The sequence below is a fragment of the Bufo gargarizans genome, chromosome 3 (assembly GCF_014858855.1).
Source record: "Bufo gargarizans isolate SCDJY-AF-19 chromosome 3, ASM1485885v1, whole genome shotgun sequence".
Lineage (NCBI taxonomy): Eukaryota > Metazoa > Chordata > Amphibia > Anura > Bufonidae > Bufo > Bufo gargarizans.
The window spans coordinates 169,413,907-169,430,225 of record NC_058082.1 but is presented as its reverse complement, the minus strand read 5'-3'; the positions used below and the strand labels follow the sequence as shown (position 1 = coordinate 169,430,225).

General features: G+C 41.7%; 1 protein-coding gene across 2 annotated transcripts in view; it reads left to right on the top strand.

Moving 5' to 3' along the window:
* Positions 1–16,319, top strand: part of COG3 (component of oligomeric golgi complex 3) — an 87,057-nt gene that overhangs the window by 38,627 nt on the left and 32,111 nt on the right. For both annotated transcript variants that reach the window (XM_044284069.1, XM_044284068.1), the window contains exons 10-16: positions 1,090–1,216; positions 2,815–2,906; positions 6,307–6,446; positions 7,291–7,451; positions 8,988–9,096; positions 13,697–13,821; positions 14,854–14,943. In XM_044284069.1, coding sequence (XP_044140004.1) covers positions 1,090–1,216; positions 2,815–2,906; positions 6,307–6,446; positions 7,291–7,451; positions 8,988–9,096; positions 13,697–13,821; positions 14,854–14,943 — 844 coding nt within the window. The remainder of the gene's footprint in view (positions 1–1,089; positions 1,217–2,814; positions 2,907–6,306; positions 6,447–7,290; positions 7,452–8,987; positions 9,097–13,696; positions 13,822–14,853; positions 14,944–16,319) is intronic.

Here is a 16,319-nt window from a genome sequence, read left to right as displayed (position 1 = left end):
CACCTGAATCTAAATACTTTTGTTATTGCATGTAATTACAAATCTAGCATCGCCACAGAGGTATTCAATAAAATGTATATGTATATCGCCACCTGCTGTTTTTTTCTTTTTCTTATTTCTTTGACCGCACATGCTCAAGTTCATCCTCCAACTGCCTCCTGAGCTGTGATAGGTAGAGCATGGACACGCCCCCTGAGCTGCAGCAGAAAAGACACTCCCCTTGAGCTGTCAGCTTGATATAAATCTAGCAGAGCAATGAGTAGGGAGATCTGTGGATCCATGTGAGGTACAGGGCTGGTTCTAGCTTTGTTAGAAAGGGATTGTCATGTATTATATAAGGTCTGATTTTCATTTTTTACAGTAGTCATGGGAGAACCCCTTTAATAACTGGTGTCCAGTGCTTTGCTCTGCCTGGCCTTCAATATCTGCTGTGTCCTTCTGTCTGGCAATAATTTTCACATGGGCAGAGATGGAGAGCACTGTCTGGCGATGACTCTATCTGCTGCAGCTAAAATTGGTTTCCTTTTATTAGGGTAGGTTCACACTGACTTTTTTGGAGGAGGATTCAAAGCAGATTTTCATGCAGGTTTTTCAGAAAAAGCCAGAAGTGAATTTGAAAGGAAATATAAAGTAAGGACTTGTACATCTCCTTCCTGCTGGATCTACTTATGGCTTTGGCTGAAAAACCTGCAGGAAAATTTTCTTCGTACTTCCTCTAAATAAAACTCTGTGTGAACCTACCCTGAAAGCTAGTGGAGCCTTTACTGATAGGAACTACGTTACAACTTCTAGTTACTAACCCGACTGTACAAATGAAACCTATAGGTTCTTATATATGAGGCTCACAGTTTACTTTCCTTGAAATGTTACAGAAAAAAAGCATTGGTATTGTTCATAGTAACCAGCCGGGTACCAGCCTTGATGTGTCTAGCGCACAGCTGAAAAGGAAAGAACTGCTCTAAATGGTGGACGTCGGCCGCATTAGATGTTGTGCAGGAGATTCAAAGTATTTCTTTTGTGCTATCATTGCAAGAATAACAGGTTTGACTTTTGCACTTGTGGTGACTTTTTTGTAATCTTATTTGAAAGGTATCAGCTACTTCTGGGTGAAATACATCAGTGCTATCTAGAACAGCGGGAGAACCTGCTTAGTCCAAGTATCACCACCACAATTACAGATCTCACCAGCCACAACAACAGGGATCACTGTGCACTGGTAAGCATGTCCTCTAATGGACACCGCATCTGGGCTTCCTCTTCCCTTCATTCTCAATACATTCGCCCCCTTTTTTGCTGTTATACAGCTGGATATTCTTTAGAACTGTGAACTAAGATGAAATGAATTACCGTACTCATATTTTTCGGACTAGAAGATGCGCCTCACTATAAAACACAACCCGGGTTTAGACAGCAGCAAATTAAAAAAATAAAAAAAATAAACCCCGTGATGGTTTAATGAAGTGAAAGGGGTCAAGGTCAGTAACTTTGGGGTCTAGCATAGAGAGGGTTAATAGTTTTGGTCAGCTCCTGTTAAGCTTAATGTGTCTTCTGCTGACGCAGAGGGCGCATGTGGTCACATCATTAAATGTACCTATCCAAGTACTTGTCTCCTGTCCTTGCTCTATAGTGTCCTGCCATGCTCGTTCTGCTAGAATATATATAGATAAATATATATATAAGTTCCGGGCAGCACACCTGGTAGGATGATCAGTAACAAGGGGTGCCAGCGGTATCTCACTTAACCAAAGTGATAAATCGATAAAAATAAACACACCGCAGCACTTCCAATAGGTGAAAATAGTGGGATCCTTTTATTCACCCATGCGTGCAATGTTTCGATCCACTTGCTGGGACCATTTTCAAGCCATATATTTGCAAAAAAATAAAAATTCCAGCTCCATGATCATGACATTATACAAATACACAGCTCTGCTGCATGCACACACATTATACAAATACACAGCTCTGCTGCATGCACACACATTATACATACACACAGCTCTGCTGCATGCACACACATTATACATACACACAGCTCTGCTGCATGCACACACATTATACATACACACAGCTCTGCTGCATGCACACACATTATACATACACACAGCTCTGCTGCATGCACACACATTATACATACACACAGCTCTGCTGCATGCACACACATTATACATACACACAGCTCTGCTGCATGCACACACATTATACATACACACAGCTCTGCTGCATGCACACACATTATACATACACACAGCTCTGCTGCATGCACACACATTATACATACACACAGCTCTGCTGCATGCACACACATTATACATACACACAGCTCTGCTGCATGCACACACATTATACATACACACAGCTCTGCTGCATGCACACACATTATACATACACACAGCTCTGCTGCATGCACACACATTATACATACACACAGCTCTGCTGCATGCACACACATTATACATACACACAGCTCTGCTGCATGCACACACATTATACATACACACAGCTCTGCTGCATGCACACAGGCAGGGAGAGAGACACTTCTCTCACTCATCCAGCACGGCGCTGTATTAGCGTTTTGAGGACCATTAGGAATCATTGTAGGAGGCCTTGGACTGCTGGTCCACCCTGACTGCAGACTATAAGACACAGGGACTTTTTAGCAAGATTTTTTTTCTTGCTAAAAAAAAGTGCGTCTTATAGTCCAAATAACACGGTAGTTAGCTGTTGCTCCTGGTTGGGAGATTGGCTTCTGTGTCTTACATATGACACACTTTTCATGGATTATGATTAAATGCAAGATTCTTTTTCTCGTAGGTGCGGAGTGGTTGCGCATTCATGGTCCATGTATGTCAAGATGAATATCAACTTTACAATGAATTTTTCACCAAACCAACACCAAAATTGGAGTATGTGGTAAATTTGTAAATGTTATTCTAGACTCTGTATTTTGTTTTTGTCGTATTTTCATTAGTTTATTATTTCTGACTCCTCCCTTTTGAAGTATTCAGTTCCTAGCACATCGGTGTGCCTCTGGTGACCATTCCAACAATTTTAGGTACATTTCTGTATTATATAATATCTAAAAAAAAAACAAAAAAAAAAAAACACTTTAAGAGCTCCTCTACCCAGTAGTTGTACATTTTTAGACTTTGAAGCATTTTTTTTTTTTTTTTTTTCCGGATAGACCCACCGCACTGTGACCTTCACAGTCATGATGGCAGTCCATTCAAGTGTAGTCTCGCTCTCTGCAGTGAAGGTTTCCCAATTCCTCCAATCTGCTCTTAGTGACTGCCTCTTGCAGTCTAATGATTGGATGCTAGAACCATCACTCAGAGCAGAGAGGAAGGGTTTAGGAGGCTGGAAGGGATTCTTCATGTTCTTGTTACTGGTGATACCAGGAATAAATGAGCAGCCGTCCCAAAAAGTTGGAGTGAGTCGCTTCTCCAATAAAATCCAAAAGAGTACATACATATGGGTCCGCGCTAAACTTGAATGGGGAGTGTTTCACAAACTGGAAGTCTTCACGGAGATTTCGCAGCTTCACAGATGCATCCCCGGTATATGGTCTCGATACCAACCAGCAAAGCGATTTCCTTCAAGAGGAACAGATCATAGTGCAATACCCGAATCTTTTTTAAAAGGTATAATTTATTGTACTTACAATAAAACAACTTGCATATAGCGTGTAAACTTGCCGGACCCGGTTTTCGCCTTCCCTTCGTCTGGGGCGTCTCAATCAAATCCACCCGAACTCTGATCTCGTGAGCTTAGGGTACTATGTAATTTCCGGTTTCAGAATAAAAGTTAGTACAAAATCTCATAATGTTCTCATACAAACCGGATTCCAAAAAAGTTGGGACACTATACAAATCGTGAATAAAAACTGAATGCAATGATGTGGAGGTGCCAACTTCTAATATTTTATTCAGAATAGAACATAAATCACGGAACAAAAGTTTAAACTGAGAAAATGTACCATTTTAAGGGAAAAATATGTTGAATCAGAATTTCATGGTGTCAACAAATCCCCCAAAAAGTTGGGACAAGGCCATTTTCACCACTGTGTGGCATCTCCCCTTCTTCTTACAACACTCAGACGTCTGGGGACCGAGGAGACCAGTTTCTCAAGTTTAGAAATAGGAATGCTCTCCCATTCTTGTCTAATACAGGCCTCTAACTGTTCAATCGTCTTGGGCCTTCTTTGTTGCACCTTCCTCTTTATGATGCGCCAAATGTTCTCTATAGGTGAAAGATCTGGACTGCAGACTGGCCATTTCAGTACCCGGATCCTTCTCCTACGCAGCCATGATGTTGTGATTGATGCAGAATGTGGTCTAGCATTATCTTGTTGAAAAATGCAGGGTCTTCCCTGATAGAGATGACGTCTGGATGGGAGCATATGTTGTTCTAGAACCTGAATATATTTTTCTGCATTGATGGTGCCTTTCCAGACATGCAAGCTGCCCATGCCACACGCACTCATGCAACCCCATACCATCAGAGGCTTCTGAACTGAGCGTTGATAACAACTTGGGTTGTCCTTGTCCTCTTTGGTCCGGATGACATGGCGTCCCAGATTTCCAAAAAGAACTTCGAATCGTGACTCGTCTGACCACAGAACAGTCTTCCATTTTGCCACACTCCATTTTAAATGATCCCTGGCCCAGTGAAAACGCCTGAGCTTGTGGGTCTTGCTTAGAAATGGCTTCTTCTTTGCACTGTAGAGTTTCAGCTGGCAACAGCGGATGGCACGGTGGATTGTGTTCACTGACAATGGTTTCTGGAAGTATTCCTGAGCCCATTCTGTGATTTCCTTTACAGTAGCATTCCTGTTTGTGGTGCAGTGTCGTTTAAGGGCCCGGAGATCACGGGCATCCAGTATGGTTTTACGGCCTTGACCCTTACGCACAGAGATTGTTCCAGATTCTCTGAATCTTCGGATGATGTTATGCACAGTTGGTGATGATAGATGCAAAGTCTTTGCAATTTTTCGCTGGGTAACACCTTTCTGATATTGCTCCACTATCTTTCTGCGCAACATTGTGGGAATTGGTGATCCTCTACCCATCTTGGCTTCTGAGAGACACTGCCACTCTGAGAAGCTCTTTTTATACACAATCATGTTGCCAATTGACCTAATTACTGTTAATTGGTCTTCCAGCTCTTCGTTATGCTCAAATTTACTTTTTCCAGCCTCTTATTGCTACTTGTCCCAACTTTTTTGGGATTTGTTGACACCGTGAAAATTTGAATCAACGTATTTTTCCTTTAAAATGATACATTAACTCGGATTAAACGTTTGATCTGTCATCTACGTTCTATTACAAATAAAATATTGACATTTGCCATCTCCACATCATTGCATTCAGTTTTTATTCACAATTTGTTTAGTGTCCCAACTTTTTTGGATCCGGTTTGTATATACAAGTAAAATACACGGCATATATTCAAACACTTACAGCGATAAATGCAGAAATCACTCTGTCACTAGCACAAAACAGACTGGCATCATCAAGTGGCATATACACATGCCCTAAGGCGACAGCATGATCGTAGATCCGCCAGTTGGTGCCCTGTACCTAGAGTGCATACCAATCTTCAGGTTCGGGCGCTGGGCAGTACAATGACTTGCTATGTGTGAATATTAAAATTATATATATAAAGGAAATGGAAATCTAAAACCCCTACAGCTGCCTAAAAGCACCTAATATATCCCCATTACCTCATACCATCTATTATCCCACCCTCTACCATTCAAGGAAGAAGCCTATGAGTACTATACTGGTAACCTAATGGAATGTTGTTATATTAATCCATACTGACGGCTTTCATGTCCCATTCAATGTTGAGGCCTTTGGGATGTAGCGTATTTAATTCATAAATCCACTGTGCTTCCCTCTCATTTATTTGTTTCACCGCATCCCCACCTCTCCAGTTCTTGTGTACGTGTTCAACCCCCACAAATCTCAGTCCTGCAGGATTTTAAAAAAATTCACCCAAAAAATCCTGCAGGACTGAGAAATCGGGACGCTGTGAATGCAGCTGCAAGTAAAAGTAAAAGCAGGTTTCTCGTACTTTTTTCCATTGGGGGACACAGACCATATACCGGGGATGCATCTGTGAAGCTGCAAAATCTCCGTAAAGACTTCCTGTTTATGAAACACTCCCCATTGAAGTTTAGCGCGGACCCATATGTATGTACTCTTCTTGTTACTGGATATCTCTTTTAGGACCACTAGAAACTGTTTTTCACGATTTACTTTGCATTTCAGTCCATGATTTTTTTTATATTTTCTTTTATTACAGTGAACTTTTAGAGAAACTGTGTCTGTCTCTGTACGATGTGTTACGGCCGCTCATCATTCACGTTGTTCACTTGGAAACACTCTCTGAACTTTGTGGTATATTGAAAATTGAGATGCTTGAAGATCATGTGCAAAATAGCGGTAAGGCACGCTCCTCTCTATTTTTGCTTTATTAAAGTTAAACCAACCGCTTTGTGGTTTTAACTATTTCACTTACAAAGGACAATGCACTGGTGTATTCTCCAATTTGTATAGCGATCGCCTCCTATTACTGCTTTATTTGCATAACGCCAACCTATCCACATCGATGCCTAATTTAGTTTATTCATTGAATACAAAAATTGCTCTTATAGTAAAGTCAGTGGTGTTGGCGTCTTGTTAACCAGTGTGACTTTGGTTTATGGTGGGGGCATGAGCCACCAATAGTAAAATAAACCATATATCCGGAAAACATAAAAGCAGGATTTTTGTGGTCATTTTAAATTGTACAATACCTTTTACAAAATATTTCCCCCCCTTTCATGGCCTTTTTTAATATTTTTATAATTTTATGATTTATTTAAAGGCATTGTCAAGGATTTTGATATTGATGGCATATCCTCAGAATAGGCCATCAGTTTCATATCAGCCGGGGTATGACGCACTGTTCCAGCTGTTCTGTTGTAGCTCCAACTTCCGAACTACACGGCTCTGTCTATTGTATAGTGGATTGAGCTGGTAGCTGCATTGTTGCTCCCATTAAAGTGGATTGGAGCAGCGCTGCAGCTATCGCCTTTGTTCACTATGTGTGCCGTCTCCTCATTTAGCTGATTGGCAGGGGTGCGGGTGTCCTGAGGATAGGTCATCAATAGTAAAATCCTAGACAACCCCTTTAAACTCGTATAGCTATTTCATATAGAAAATATTGTTCCAAATCCTTTAGTGTAGCTTTAAAAAAAAAAAAAAATTATATTCATTATATTCTCTCTTTATGTGCTGTTTTTAGTTGACCAGCTTGGTGCCTTTGATGCTGTGGTAAAGCAAATGCTAGAAGATGTACAAGAGAGGCTTGTCTACCGAACACACATTTACATTCAGACTGATATCCTAGGGTATAAACCTGCGCCGGGGGATCTGGCATATCCTGACAAGCTGGAGATGATGGAGGTACGCTCTGCCTCAGGCACATAATTAAGAATACTTCTGCTTAACACAACCCATACAAACAAACAATGCTGTAAAAGTATGCTGCTTAAAGAGTCCTGCCCAGAAGAATGGGAAAATGTGTAAAAGGCTGACAGAATCCACTTCGGGGTCCAGACGGGGCAGAATATGACAGCCGCAGATCTGGATTTCCGAATGCAGAATCTGCATGTCGTATATGCAGAGTCTGTTGTGGTCCACCAGAGATTTCACCCCTATACATTGAAGCGGTGAAAATCCACTGGATTTTCCACAACAGAATGAACAGGCAGAAGATTTCCATGTGGAAAATCTCAGCTACCTTTTTGATAGCATTTTTAAAATCCCCATTCTTATTTATCGTACTGAAATTTGCTGTGGAGTTGTGTTGGGGAACCTACACAGCAAATTTACCTTGCCAGGACTTATCCATAAAGGCTTTGTACAACTTCGGGGTAATTTTTTGGGCTAAAAATCATTTTTTCAATTAGCATTTATTAAAAATATTGAGCTGTTCTGTCACAAAGGTTTAATTGTTTTCTAGCTGTGTCACTGGTACTTTCACTTTGGCCCGGTCATTTAATAAACCTTATCTCTAAACTACTGAGAGGTCATAAGCACTTATTTAAGCCACATCCTTATCAGTAAGATAAGAACTGAGCTATAATGAGTGTTTATAATGTCAGATAGCAGAGATAAAGAGTCTGACTGGAAAAAAAAAATCCAAAGGGCGCCTCCTAGAGCAGTCAGCTCTGTACAGAAAAAAGAATGTCATATTTTTAATTAAGACCAATTAAAAAAAATAAAAATATATTTTTGCCTTAAAAGGAATACAATGCAATAATAAAAAACAAAGGTGTACATAGCCTTTAAATGTAGATTACACCAGAGAATCCTACCAATTACTAAATGAATGTAAGGCTACTTTCACACTTGCGTTTTTCTTTTCCGGCATAGAGTTACGTCCTAGGGTCTCTATACCGGGAAAGAACTGATCAGTTTTATCCCTAAGCATTCTGAATGGAGAGTAATCCGTTCAGGATGTCTTCAGTTCTGTCTTCTTGACTGATCAGGCAAAAGATAAAACCGCAGCATGCTACGGTTTTATCTCCGGCGAAAAAAAAACCTGAAGACTTGCCTGAATGCCGGATACAGCATTTTCCCCCATAGGAATGTATTAGTGCGCAGACCTGTAAAAATGTGAAAAAAGATACAAGACGGATCCATCTGTCCACATGACAAGCGGAGAGACGGATCCGTTCTTGCAATGCATTTGTGAGACCGATCCGCATCCGGATGCATCTCACAAATGCTTTCAGTCACATCCAGATCGGTGGATCCGGCAGGCAGTTCTGATGTCGGAACTGCTTGCCGAATCACACTGCCGCAAGTGTGAAAGTAGCCTTACCTGTTCAGAAAAGGATTCCATGTAACAGATAGAATAGTTGTGGTAAATATATCTTTTTTTTTTTTTTTGTCTGATTTTGCTTTTCAAAGTTGTACAATGTCTTATATCTACAGCAAATTGCACAGAGTCTGAAGGAGGAACAAAAGAGGTTGCAGTCTCCCGATGCCTCATTTTCTGATGTCCATCTGGTGGATACAGAAGCTGATAATCTAATAAAAAGTGGTATGTTTTTCACTGGAGCTAGAAATGCATTCCATTTTAGTAAACTTTATGGAGAGTTTCTTGAAGGCTGCTGTGCACAAGCCCCATTTATTTATTTTTTTGCAAAAAATTGGCAACTTTTTCCAGTAGGCAGAACCTCTGTGGACCAACAAATGTAAGGGGACAGGCCCTCGACAGACCAACAGATTTACCACAATTTGCATCAGAAATTGGCAGATATTAGCTTTATCTTATTTTATTTGGACTGCTGTGCGTTTGAAGAGAGCAGCATGGGAATCTGCATTCTGAGGGCAAATTGGAGCTGGTGCATGTAGGATTCGTAGGCTACTTTCACACTTGCGTTTTGTGTGGATCCGTCAGATAATACACCCATCTGCATACGCTCTGAACGGATCCGTTTGTATTATCTTTAACAAGGCTAAAACACCATTAAAAGTCAATGGAGGACGGATCCGTTTTCTATTGTGCCAGATTGTGTGAGTGAAAACGGATCCGTCCCCATTGACTTACATAGTGTGTCAGGACGGATCCATTTGGCAAGCAGCGTTTTGGTGTCCTTCTCCAAAGCGGAATGGAGACTGAACTGATGCATTTTCCATTCAGAATGCATTAGAATGCAAACTGATCTGTTTAGGACCGCTTGTGGGAGCCCTGAACGGATCTCGCAAACGGAAAGCCAAAACGTGAATGTAAAAGCAGACTTATACTGTACTTTTAAGAGACATGCACACAGCACTGTAGTCTGTGCAGATTTCTGTGTGTTTCCACACCGGATCTGCAACATAATCGGCGTGTGTTAGATGCAGTATTTGTCGCAGATTCTGATGTGACTTTGCTCCAGATTTCATCCTGTGCTTTGCAGAACTGAGATCTGCACTGAAAATCTGAACAAGCAGGTGACATGTTGCAGATTTCAATATACGCATCTTAGGGCAATCTACACGTAGATGAGACTTTCAGAATATCATCTACTTAGCAGGTACTGTATTACACTGCGAATCTTCTGCACAAACATCCGTGCGCAAAAGCTGCACGTAATACACACCATGTGCATGTGGCCTTACGGTGTCTTCACATGCAGCTAATTTACTGTGATTGAAAATCCGTTTTGTTTTGGCGGCAAGTGCAAGGATCTATTTAAACCGCAGAAATACGCTAATAATGCACTTAAAGAGGACCTTTCACTACTCTACAAACGAAAAACTAACTATACCTGTGGGCAGAGCGGCGCCCAGGGGTCCCCCTGCACTTACTAGTAAGTCTGGGCGCCGCTCCGGTCGCCCGGTATAGGCTCCGGTGTCTGCGCTCCCTCTGACTGTTTTCTTGTAGGAGGCGTGTCCCTTGCTGCACTGCTGGCCAATCGCAGCGCACAGCTCATAGCCTGGCTATGAGCTGTGCGCTGCGATTGGCCAGCAGTGCAGCAAGGGACACGCCTCCTACAAGAAAACAGTCAGAGGGAGCGCAGGCACCGGAGCCTATACCGGGCGAACGGAGCGGCGCCCAGACTTGCTAGTAAGTGCAGGGGGACCCCTGGGCGCCGCTCTGCCCACAGGTATAGTTAGTTTTTCGTTTGTAGAGTAGTGAAAGGTCCTCTTTAATAAAGTAGATGCAAGCATTATATACGGACAAAGTCCTCACTGTCTCAGACATTATCATATCAGAGTGAGGACTTTGTCCATATATAATGCTTGCATCTACTTTATTAAGCGCATTATTATCTTATTTCTGTGATTTTCTTCAATAATATGGCCAGGGACAGCCGCACATTTATATATGTATCTATCCTTAATAAATCTATCCCTATTTCTTCAAAGGGTGTTAACTTTCCAAATGTGCAAAAAATATAAAGGCACATCTGCGATAAGGCACGTTTCACACTTCAGCTATTGGCAGTACATGAGAAAAATAAAATGGATTCACTTTGTTTTTAAGACCACATGCCTGGAGCTCGGCGCCATGAATTCGTCCAGCCTTTTACCCTCTATGAATATTTTCTATGCCGGAATGAAGCGGTCAATGTCACCTCACAAAGGGAAAGCCATGGACAAGGGGAAAAACATTTTCACTACATTCAGTATCCTCCTGAGGAGGCCATTTATCATTATCTGCTAAACCCACCACGGTTTGAGTCGTGTTTGATGTGCGGTTTCCATGGTGACGACATTTGGAAATGTTTCCTCGGAGTAGCTCTAGTGTAAATTGCTGTTTGTGTTATAAAGACGTTAATTGCGAGGCGAGCGGGAGATTGGCTTCTGGCTATACAAAGACCGTGTGGGGCCTAACGGTAGAGAAGAGTGGCCAGGAGTTACATAGACTTTACGCTGAACCATAATGAGCCCTTTTAACAGGTTTGGACTTGTAGTTAGCGAAGGTCCCCCCCCAAACGTTCTCTAGACCAGCGCGCTGCAGAGAAATGGGTCAGGTCAAGCTATAGACACCTTCGAGGCTTTTTTATGAGTGCGTTTTACTCATTTTGTGCTAAACATTTTTTTCAATAGGCCTTTTTTAAAAAAAATATTCAGCTGTTTCTGAGATAAAGGGTTAAAAATCAGCCTGTTTGCAAGCTGTCAGTTTCTGTTTTCTTTGAATCCTATCAGTTATATCCTATCCTATCGGTTATAACGGAATTTGATGACTGAATGAATGTAAGAGGCATTCCGTTTTGATCGGTCATAATAGAAGTCTATGGCCAAGCATAACGGATCCGTCTGGTTTCTATTATGCAGAACGGAAAACAGTCCTGCATAACAGAAACCAGGTGGATCCATTATGTGACCCATAGACTTCTGTTATGACCGATCAAAACAGAATGCCTCTTAAAGGCGTTTTGCATTCAGTCATCGAATTCCGTAATAACTGAATCCATAACAGAATTCCTTCACTACTCGAGCCCCAACCCAGTGAGGTTCAGGTTCGCTCATCCCTAGTCAGGAGATCTCGATGACGGGATTCAAAGAAAACAGAAACTGACAGCAGACAGACTGATTTTTTTTTTTTTAAGCCCATATCTCATACACGGCTGAACATAAATGATTTTTAGCTCAAAATGATTAAAATGCAATCATAAAAAAATTGGCTTGGAAGATGTACATAGCCTTTAAAGCTTCCTCCACACACGTTTTCTCTGGCCTTTTTTTACCACTAAAAAAATGTCCTTGAAGCTGCTTGCGTTTTGTATAGTAATTTCCTTTTTTTCAGGTTTTTCCCACCTATATAGGAGGAAAAAAAATGCCTGAAAAAATTGCCGTTGCTTCAACATGCTATAAAAAAAGTTATAAAATAAATGCCACCAAAATGAAAAAAGTACCAGTATACAAAGGGTGCGTTCATACTCTGCATTTCAGATTTTCTTTAGACTTTCAGCTAACATCTGGCGCTGCAATTTTTCAAGCAAAAAACGCACCAAAAACAGGTGCAAAAAAATGGCACTCAAAACGCAAAAGTATAGAAAAATGCTGCAGAATACCTATGTGTCAATCCATCCTTCAATTTATTTATTTTTTATAAAGATGTTTGGCGTTTAGCACAGACTTGACTTGCCGACCGAAGAGCAACAACCTCCTATTCATGAGACCATCTCAAATGCCATAAGATGGAAGAATGTTATGGGACCACCATAAAAAATTGCCTTTTGGACCAAATATTTAAGGATCCAGGGTCCTACTGTTATTACACCCAGTGAAATAATCACGTGTTTCTTGTAATACTCTATTACTTCCAGAAACCCTGTACAGCTGAAGGCATCTGTGTTGGTCCCATGTTCATATGTGCCCGCATTGCTGAGAAGAATGATGTTTTAATATATGCAAATGAGCCTCTAGGTGCAATGGGCTCAGCTCTCTCTGTAATGGCAACGCCCCCATTGCTCCTAGAGGCTCATTTGCATATAATTAAACATCTTTTTTTTCTCAGCAATGTGGACAAATATGGAACAAGTATGCTAAATGTGAGCTTACGGACAGACACGTACAGAAGGAGAGGACCCTGCAGGGTGAAAGGAGATGGTACACAAAGGTAGAAGCTGCTTAGATGGCTCTGTAGTGGCAGCAGGTTATTGTAGGTGACTTTTCTCTGCATTCGCCAGAGTATGGGGGATGCACAGGAGAAATCTTAGGCTTCGTTCACCCGCTAGCCGCCAGGTTCCATTATAACCAATGGGGATCCAGCGGTACACAGTTGTTTCTGGAAATGCCGGATACGGTGAGCTTGTGAACAAAGCCTTGGTGATTACGGTGTGAGGAGCAGGCAAGGGGAGAGCAGAGAGGAAGATCTTGTGAGGACCGGAGATCGGGCCAGAGATGTATAGAGGACAAGTTGTGGGAAACCTTCTATGTCATTGTTTAGAACTTGCCCATTTGCCCTGTTCCTTTCTTGAGCAAATTGGACACTGGTTCTTAACATCGTGACGTTTCTACAGTCTTTGAAAGAACTCCCCTTTATAAGCTGAAAGATTTTATGGGTTTACTTGAGCTGCGTTTTTAAAGCATTTGTAGCGTGCGAGTGGATTTTTCCTTTTCTTCTCATCTTCAGTACTTACTGTATTTTCAGTATAGTCGAGTGTACTGTGCCTGACCGTAATCTGTGGCTCTTTTTTTTGTAGGCTCATCAGAATCTTTAGGTCTTAGAGCACAGAATACAATTTCACCAGCTGATCTGCACGGCATGTGGTACCCAACAGTAAGAAGGACCTTGGTGTGTCTCTCCAAGTTGTACAGGTGCATTGATGTAAGTTGTAAGCTTTAGAAATGTGGTTTGGGGTTATTGAAGACACAAAGGACACTTTGAGTGGTTGCAGAGAAGAGCAGCAGTGTCTGTTACTAACCGAGAAGCACCAAGGTACTCGGGGCAAGTGGTAGCAGGGAAACACTACTGGTCTGTTACCAGCAGATACTGGTACTATTGTCTTCTCTGTTACCAGCAGATACTGGTACTATTGTCTTCTCTGTTACCAGCGGATACTGGTACTATTGTCTTCTCTGTTACCAGCGGATACTGGTACTATTGTCTTCTCTGTTACCAGCGGATACTGGTGCTATTGTCTTCTCTGTTACCAGTGGATACTGGTGCTGTTGATGTTCTCTGCTACCAGTGGATATTAGTGGTCTTGACTTCCCCTGCTATTTATCATGATTGCCTAAGGACACAAGTATCCGGTAGTAGGTGAAGAACACAAGAACACTTGTGGCCAGGACCAGCAAAAACTCCACTAAGAACCGGGAAGAATGTGCTGTTGAATATACACTTGTTTAATCAGTCTTTGTAGCGATAGCTTTGTAAAGCATAGCCATAGTGGTTGACACATGTTTTGCACTTTGGGGGCCAATTACTAATCTGAAATACGCCTAATTTAGGCTTATTTCAGACCCAGATGGCCACCCAACAGTTAGTTGCTAGCTGCGACCTCTCCCTGCTCATGCCAGGTTTAAAGAAAGAATGCGTGGCATGGGTGGGGAAGGTGACGGGCTGGTAGGCCCGTCTCATTCATCATTTTCTTCGTCTGTTTTAGGCATAGAAAATGGTCTTAAATGTAAGACAGCAAGGAAGCCGTATTACATTTGGAACTGGCGGAGGATCTGCCGAAGTTATGAAGGCCAGTGCCTCTACGTAACTTGGGCAGATCCACTGCCAGTAATGGGTCTTTATTAAGACAGATGTTTAAATAAATGTGCCCCTCTATTTCCATTGCTAGTTTTAGATTTTCTCTTTTGACTGTGCCTTACAATCCTCTGTATTTTTCTTTTTTTCTTTTTCCCCCAGAGGGCAGTGTTTCAAGGTCTGTCTCAAGAGGCTCTGTCAGCATGTATTCAGTCCTTGTTGGGTGCTTCAGATGCCATTGCGAAAAACAAGGTCAGATATCTAGCTGTAATGTGTCCATTTTCTGTTGAATAAAAAGCAACCAGAGATTTGGAGAGATCCCTGTGAACAAGTAGCAAAGCACTTCAGCTAATCGGTCATTTTGGTGCTCTGAATTCCTCACGGTTTGTAGCCTTGGAGTAGAATAGCAGTATGGGTTTAATTTGTGCCATTTACTCCACAGCCACGTGCCACTTAAGACATTAAAACTGCTAATGACTCGTTCACATTCATTGCAGTTTCCTAAAAGCCAGGATCCCCTATTGTGAGCTGTTTCTATTTCTATGTGGGTCACTCGCTTCATAAATCTTTTGTCTGGACGCCATTTTAAAAAGTCAGAATTTGAACAAATGTTTTTTTGTAAATGTTTGTTAAATTATTCAATGCTGCATTTACCTTACTGTTTTTTATTTTTATTTTTTTATTGCTTTCACTTCTGTTTTTTCTGAAGGATTGTGTTAGTGTCTAAAAGCAGCTTTATTTTGTGAGCAGTCTCTTGTATATCTGATGGTGCTGTTGTATTATAGCTCAATAGCACTGATCAGCATATATAGCACATTTAAAACAGATCTGTCATCATAGTATACTGCTCTATGTGAGAACAGCATAGTATAGTAAATGTGTGCTCTACCATTAGAAAAAAAAACTGCTTGGACTTCAGGCAGATACATAGGAACCCATCAGCCACTGCTGAGAGGGGCACACAGCGCCTTCACATCATGTATACAGCCTAATTACGAGATATTTCTTGTTGGTCTATATTAGCACAACAGCACATATTTTTGGTGCGAATTTGGCTAACAGGGCAGACTTTCACCATACTATGCCTACCATAGGGCGACAGTGTTATGGCAGGTCCAGCTTAATGCTGCATTCAGATGTTTGGGAATTTTACATTTAGTGGCAAGAATGGGATGAGATAATGTCACGTAAAGTCAGCCAAGACATAAAATAAAAAATCTTGCTTGTTGGGACTCCCCCCGACACACACTTATCCCGACCTGTAATGGGAAGCGGTTTGATGCTGCAGCCAATCACTGGCCATGGCTGTGAGCGGCTCCACTTGTGTCATGTGACCATATTTTATGATTCAGTACGGTCACCACTGTGGCCAGTGATTGGCTGCAGGTGGCGTCAAACCGTTCAGCCATTAATATTGATGACCTATTGTCAGGATAGGTCTTCAGTATCTGATCGGAGAGAATCCGACACTCGACACCCCCACCGATCAGCTGTTTGAAGAGTAGGTGGCGCTCCATGCAAGGGTCACTTCCTCTTCATTATACTGCACTTTGCTCCATTCACTGATGTTTCCCAGCCAGGAGGTGGTCAGGACTGTGTAACAGCGAGATTAGATAACCCCTTTGGGG